The 7972-nt window shown below is 42.7% G+C and overlaps 1 protein-coding gene across 3 annotated transcripts in view; it reads right to left on the reverse strand.

The window, feature by feature from the left end:
* The window catches only part of LOC114464379 (ankyrin repeat and BTB/POZ domain-containing protein BTBD11-A-like), a 112051-nt gene extending 106550 nt beyond the window's left edge, over positions 1-5501 (reverse strand). For 2 of the 3 annotated variants that reach the window (XM_028448495.1, XM_028448496.1), the window contains exon 1: positions 4539-5501. In XM_028448495.1, the coding sequence (XP_028304296.1) occupies positions 4539-5403 (865 nt within the window). In that variant the 5' untranslated portion in view covers positions 5404-5501. The remainder of the gene's footprint in view (positions 1-4538) is intronic. The other variant, XR_003674191.1, reaches the window with a different exon arrangement.
* Positions 5502-7972: the final 2471 nt, after the last annotated feature.

The following is a 7972-nucleotide window of genomic DNA, read 5'->3' on the forward strand; positions in this document are numbered from 1 at the left end:
CACCAGCCTCACATGTGGACTTCACCTCATGGAAAGGAAAAAGCTTTATAACACAAACTAAACCTGCTCAAATTATGCAAAAAAAACGTACAGTTGTGTAAAAAAGATGAAATATTAACAACAGTATACGCAGAGTTTGAGATTCTTTCCGGGGGGAGAAGGAAAAATAGAATTAAATACTGTATATAGACCGTCTCGAGATTCACACCAACCACAATGTGTGGAACATATACAATAATGTAAAAATGATTAGTTACATAATTGATAAAGTTGACTATACAAAAATTAGCATTGACGCATCGTTTAATGTTGTAAATTCATGAAAAAATCTTTCTGCTCCATTTTAGCTGCAGTACCATGCATTAACTGCTGGGTGCAGTGTCGCTTCACTCGTTACGTTATAGAGAAGAATTGCACAGCAGAAGAAGAACCAACCAAGGGGCGGATTCACTAATGATTTAGGGGAATTAAAATGTGCACAAACGTCACTCCTCAGGACTGCACGGCTGCTGCACGTCACAATGCGCCCTCAATCCATTTAGCGCGTTTACCTCTGATGAATATGTAAAGTAGGCGGCGCTCACAAGGGGAGCAAAAAAATGGGAGGAGGAAATGCAAATAAATTAATGCAGTGGGCGCAATGCACAGGAAAATAGTACGACTGACAAGTGCAAACACACACACAGAGATTTTTAAAGATGTTGTTTTTGTTTTGTTGTTTTTTGAATAAAACATTTTCATTTGTTTATTTTGTTTTCTACATCATTAAATGTTTGTGCAGCAGACAGAGAAGTCCACCAGCCTCCAATTTCACTTCTTCAAATGTCATTGTGAGCTTCTCTGCACTCACGTCTGCACATTAAACGAGCAAAATGCTCATTTAAATAGGGGCGGTCTCCACCACTTCTGCACGTGCACTAATCATTGCTGCAATCTTCGTGAATTCCTCGCAGCAGGTGAGGAAACTGCAGCACCAAAGGATGCAGCTGGTTCACCACCCTTTATTTCACATCTTAGTGAATCCTCCACCTAAAGTCTCAGAAGTTTGGGACCATTTCACTGAAAACGTACACTACACACCCGAGGTAGAAAAAACATTTGTGACATGAGACTAAATGTGCTTTCACACACACCTCTTTGCTCCGCACCATGCGTCACTTCCTCGGATAGTCCGTTTTTTTTGCGATATGTGAAAGGTCACTCGAACTCTGGTCCTCTGAAAAATGTTGGTCTCGTTTCGCCCTAAGTGAAGCATTGTGCGTTTTTTAACCATGTGAGAAAGCAACCAGGACCAAATATATGACTTTACATTGAAGCACATGTGTATATATATATATAAATACAGGACAGCGGTGGAACACAGCAATCACAGTCTGTCGTTGCGGCAACAGGCACGCACACAAGCTCACAAACCAGCACTCCAGCAGGCAGCACACACACAAACATCCATCCATCCATCCATCCATCCATCCATCCATCCATCCATTTTCAGATCTGCTTTGTCAGCACACAAACACATCACAAACCTTTCCTCATTCCCTTCCGTATTCACTCCCACTTCATTCATTTATTTCACTTCTCTCTCTTCCTCAAACTGTTCACATGGCCAGCGATGGCTGCACACCTGACTTAAGTTACCGGTACCATGACGTTTCTGAGCGCTGACAGGTGATTATGTAGCGCATTAGCACAGGTTGTGGGATTGTGTGATTTTGGGTTATTTTGAATTATTATCAATTAAGTTTCTGAGAGGTTTGTTTGAGGATTTCCTTTGAAAAATGCATTTTTCTGACAGAAGTTTATGGAGGCTGAAGTATTCTGTCCAATAGGCGACCGACCGCTTTGCCTGCGTGACGTTGTTCAGAAAGTTTGGTGCGAATAGCAAATAGCATGTGTGAAAGTGGACCGGACCGAATTAAAATGCAACAATGTTGCAGATTCACCACCTGAACCGCACCGAGTCCACAGATTATATGTGTGAAAGCAAACTAACACTAATATGTTAGAATCAAAGCAGCAGAAAACTGTTTTATGAAAAAATGTTTTTTTCAGATGAATTTGGGAAAACTGTAATGAAAACTGTTGACCACTAGGATCAACATTATGGACAACAGTCAGTTTTACAACAAGGAAATGGAATTGGAGAAGTTTTGAAATGGAAAATCGGAGGCTCTGCTAACCCGAGCTAACGGCTAACGGCATGTGAGAAAAATCCTGGAACTCATCAAAGAGTAATAAGTGTTAAACTCATCCTCTCAGAAAGACACAGAATCTGTGATAGTGTTGGAAATGCCAGCGTGGGAGAAGCCCTCGTTCTTCTGCAATTATAGAGATGTGGAATCCATCACGACCAGCAGCGAGCGTGCACGAGCATCTGTGGTCTCATGAGGGAACCCGAAGAAGGAGGAGGAGCAGAGGAATCACAGACAGAATGAGGCGCTCATTAAAACAGAGAGTGAAACACGGCGTGAACACAGCCGACACGTTTAAACAACCACAGCAAGTTTAGAGGTCCATGACTCAGCAGTTTGTGTCTGACGTAAGCTATCATTAGCATTAGCATCAGACGACCGACACATGACCTGATGCTCTACTTTCTCAAACACAAGATGGTTATCCAAGGTCTTTGAACACTTCATTTCTGCAAAATCAAACCCAAATATTCAACAGCAGACATAGGCAACTGACGGCCCGGGGGCCACATGCGGCCCTTGGTCGATCATTGTCTGGCCCCAAAGGTAAATGATGAAAAAAAACAATTGCCAATAGACAAAATGACAACAAAAAACACAAGATTTCTCCAAAAACCTACAAGAAAAGAAGACAAATAAAAACAAAACAACAGAATTACACAAAAAAAACACAAAATGACAAAAAAATAAATAAAATACACACACACACACACACACTCTCTAATAATTACCCTGTGGGGACACAATGTGAGATATCCACTAACAAATCTGCTGACGAGACGCAGAGAACAATGAGGAGCTGATTTCATGAGTCATTGTTTTAAGATACTGGATGGAGAAAAGCTGTCAGCATAAGAACACACACACACACACACACACACGCGCACACACGCACGCACACGCGCACACACGCACGCACACGTACGTGCCTATAATTTGTAGGAACTCAAAGTGAAGCTTTCATGAACTTTGAAGCTATTTCTCTCTTTCGTGTCAGAAAGAAGCTTTCAGTGGGAGTTTTGTTGTTAGGAAACGTTTCACTTTAGAGACACTTTGACACCAAAACACGTCCTTGTCCCTCGGTAAGGAGACACAGTTTCCATTTAAACACGTTTTTCTAGTGCTTTAAAGAGCATAACACAAAGTAAAGTGTTAAAGTTGTTTAGTATAAAACTTTTTGAGTCATTTTGTGTATTTATCTGTCATTTTGAGCTATTTTTCTGTCATTAAGTGTGTTTTTAGAGTTATTTTGTGTGTTTTTTAAATAATTTGTTGTATTTTTGGAGTCACTTTGTTGTTTTTGTAATCAATTTACATATTGTTCTGTCATTTTGTGAGTTTTTGCAGTAATTTCTGTGTATTTTTCTGTCATTAAGTGTGTTTTTGTAGTTATTTTGTGTGTTCTGGGGGTTATTTTGTTGCCATATTGTGTGTTTTTGTCATTTGGTGTATTTTTCTATCATTCTATGCATTTGTGACCCTGTAACCAGTATGTATTTCTCAATTCCCGTTTCTCCTGCTAATTCAAATTCAACAGGTAAACTTGGTTCTGGAATAGAAAATCCCCCCCAAAAATAAAATTCCAGAACTTTGTGGTAGAAACACGACTTTAGAAGACGTAAAAAAAAATAGACACAAAATTAAAAACAATCACAGATTAAAACACTGTAAATGTTCTATATTCACATTTTAAAGCTCTGGAAAAAATAGTTTCTAACAGAAAAATCTATTTTTTTCCTGAAAATGTGACAGTTGAGCAGAAACAAAGAGGCTGTGTTTGGTGCAGATCATTAGTGGGAGCAGAAACTAAATATAGTCTCCATCCTTCACCTGCAGGATGAAGCACCTGATGCAGAGCCTGTGTTTAATGTGCGGGCCACAGACCACATGTTGGAAACTGTAACAACTGGTTCCTCTAAGTGGGTCAAAGACGAGAAAAACTCATCATTTATCAAGCTTGCTTACGCTAGAAACGGGGAAAGTGATGTTGATTTTCAAGCAAAGGTTGTGATTTATTAAACTAAACTTGGTAGCGTGACACATTCAGTGTGTTTTTGCAATAATTTTGGATTCATTTTGTGTATTTTTTGTTATTTGGGGGATTTTTTTTATTGTCAGTAAGAAGAAATATATCAGACCACTTTTAGACATAAACTGTGAAAAGCTGCTGTATTTTATCTGCATTTGTCATCTTAATGTAACATGTTTGTCATTTTTACCTTAGTGTGTGTTTGTGCAGCTCAGCTGGAGCAGGAATCAAACCTTTTACAGGGATGTCACGTGAGTTTCTGCAGCTATTTTTCTGTCTTTTTTCTGTGTGTGTGTGTGTGTGTTAGCTCCTCCTACCGTTGGAGCTCCTCCCACAGACCAGGTGCTGGTAGGGCTGCAGTAGACCCCAGATCTCCGGGTCTCCACTGATGCCTTGCTCCAGGGACTCCACGCTCAACGTGCACGCGCCGCTGTCCCTCTCCGGGAGCGCGCGGCCGAACACCTCCCTGAACAGGCTCTCCATGCACGCGCACAGGTAGATGGCGGCGTGCTCGTGCACCCTGAGGGCCACGCGGCTGTCCACCATCCACCTGAAGAACTTCCCCACGGAGAACACGAGGCCGCAGCGCGCGGACTTCCCGCGGCTGAAGCGCTCCGCGGTGCTCGCGCAGTAGAGGGAGAGCGCGCTGAGAGCCGCCGTGGTGCAGTGCACGGACACGGTCCACGACAGCACCGCCTTCATGGCGCTCTGCACCTCCTGCTTGGTGCACTTAGCGTAGCGCAGGCTGAGCCGCTGCGCCTCCCGGGACACGCGCACCAAAGCCCGGCTCAGCAGGGCCGAGAGGCGAGCCAGCACGTCCGCAGGGGGGTCGCCGACCACCAGCGGCTCGTCCTTCTTCAGCACACCCTCCACCTCCGCCAGGCTCCACGGCAGCTCGTCCAGCTCCGGCAGCTTCGCGCACTGACCCGCGCACTCCAGCATGTCCGAGTCCTCCGCCAGCACCGTGTGCACCGTGTCCAGGCTGTTGTGCCTGCTGTGCATGGACTCCGTCAGATGCCAGCCGGTGCCCCCGTGCGCGAAGGACGGGTGCGTGTCGGAGCAGCACAGCGACACATTGGAGGAGCGCACCGAGTCCGCGGCTCCACCATAGCCGGAGTCCAGCGTCAGGTCCTCCAGCGTCAGGTCCTCCAGCCTCACGGAGCTCCTAGCCCTGGCTGACATGGCTGCTGCTGCTCATACACCTCATACTGATGCTGTGGTCGCGCGCACACCTCTCCGCTCCTCCAGAGGAACAACTTGGAGACGTGAGAGCGCACTGACAGAGGGGGCGGGGCCAGCAGCGCCTCTGTCAGGTGGAGCTACCTGGGACACAATCAGAAGAAACACAAAAATAAATAAACAAACATTACACCATTGTTTTTCAACCTTGGGGTCGTAATCCCATGTGGGGTCGCCTGAAATGTCTAATAATGCAATAAAATAAATGACTGATTATCATTATTATAACAGTGTCTATTCTTCTGCACTGCCGGACCTTTTCTTCATAAGCGTAATGTGTCTCTGTTACTACCGTGTTGCCGAGTGGCCTAAGCTGCTAGATTCATGGCTTTTTCCTTCTGCTGATGTGGGTTCGAATCCCACTTCTGGCGTTTTTTTATATTTTTTCATTTTAACATGTTTAACATGGCCAATTCCACCTTTAAAAATACATACACACAAAAAAAGACACATTTTAGGGTATTTTCTTGCTTAATTCTAAAATAAAACTGACGGAACTATAGCTAGAAGGACATGGGTCCGGCAGTGAGGGAACTACCGGTTTTCGGCTTACTACGCATGTAGACACATGCACACTGGAAGTGCCGGAACTATAGTCAGGTTTGTCAGGTCTGGACCAATGGCAACAGCAGCCTTATTATAATTAGTCATCCAGGAGGGCCTCGACGTAGAGCCACTGCTCCTCCACATTGAGAAGAGCCAGAGCAGGTGGCTCAGGCACCTGATTAGGATTCCACACGGACGCCTGGCTGAGGTCTAGTGGACGAGGCAGCGTAGTGATAATAACACACCTTTTGTCTGTTATTGACTTTGTTGCTGCAGCCATGAAAGGTAATAATAAAACTCTGGAACTTTCTGTCCGTCTCGGTTCTCTCTTTGACTCAATCCGCTGTAGAAGCAACTCTCGTATTGCTACGCAAAAAGTTGAATTTAACGGTGTGACTGGAAAAGCCCCATATATCATGCTTTAAAGGTCCAGTCTGTAACTTTCAGATGCCTCCCCGCTGCTCTCTTGCCCTGCCTACAAAGTCCCCCCCCTCAGAGGAGCTAACAAGCTAACGTTAGCCCGACAGCAACATCACAGTAATATAACATGCTCTGTTAAAAGCATGTTACTGCAGCACTTCTCTCTCTGAATTTGCACACACCAATCTAGCAGCAGCAGCAACACAGTGTCACACAGCAGCCCACACGGAGGCTGCAGTGAGAGCAGCACGCACACAAGCAACACATGCACTACAGAGTTCTAGTGTAACAATTACAAAACATAGGTAATGTAAATCAAGCAGTAATTAACTTTCAAGCAGGAAAGTCACTAATTCCATCTTCTAGTCCTCCAGACCATACACTGTAAAAAAGACGGCGCTACATTGCTGTATTTTGGCCATGGTCTGCACCTTTAAGGGCACGTCCCACCAGTAGGCGACCCTGAGGGTGACCCAGGACACACTGGAGAGACTGTTTCTCTCAGCTGATTATAGATCTGAATAATATCCACTGTTATCCAGGAAGTTTATTATTATTTGGGCCAAAGTATTGAGTCATTTTAAAGATGTAAATCCTTGTTTTAATCAGAAATAAAATGGGTTAAAAGTGACCAAAAATATTGGAAAAGGTGGTGAAATGAGATTTTAAAAAGCACAGAAATTGGTTAAAAGTTGCAAATTAGAATGGACAAAAACAGACAGAAAAAGTGGTAAAAAGGTTCAAAGTGTTAATATTGGAACAATTAGTTTAAACTGGTAAATAATGGGCATGACAAATGGTGAATTTGGTCAAATTGTAAAAAAAATAAATAATTATTAAATGTGGTAAAAAGAGGTTAAAAATGACAACAATGGTTCAACATATGTGACATTAGGTGGAAATGTGATGGAAAGGGTTTATAAGGGCTGAAAATGTCTGGAAAGTGGAAAAAATGTGTAGAAAAGTCATTGAAATGTGATGTAGAAGTGTCAGAAATGGGAGAAATGTAGCAAAAATGCATTAAAAGGAAAAAAGTGATGAAAATAGGTTAAAATATGGTGAGTTTGGGGTATTTGGAGAAAAATGGTAAAATTAAGCAAAAATGGGCTTGAATTGTTCCAAAAGAATTGTCTCACGATCAGATATGGGCTCCTGGCCCCAAGGTTGAGAACCCCTGTATTAGACTATTACTGTGAAGCATGTTGTGAATATTTGGTTGATTTATATTTTGTTTAATGTTCATTTTGTCCTCCTATTCTTCTATTAGGTATTTATCCATTTATGCTGTTAATAATTTAATATAATTTGCTGTTTAATGAATCGTGACAGCTTTTTGTTTATTTTTGTTTGTGAAAATTGAAATTCCAAAGTTATTGTTCCAAGATAAAATAAAATCCCTCATTATGTAGATTTTAATTCAATCTGTGTGTGTTTTTCACATCTTGTAATGTCCTTTTTTTGTGCTGTTGTGGATATGTTTTGTGTTCTAAATAAAACAGTGTGGACAAAAGCAGAGGTGGCCACAGTTGGTATCAAGATAAACAGA

Source organism: Gouania willdenowi, chromosome 6, assembly GCF_900634775.1.
Source record: "Gouania willdenowi chromosome 6, fGouWil2.1, whole genome shotgun sequence".
Classification (NCBI taxonomy): Eukaryota; Metazoa; Chordata; class Actinopteri; order Blenniiformes; family Gobiesocidae; genus Gouania; species Gouania willdenowi.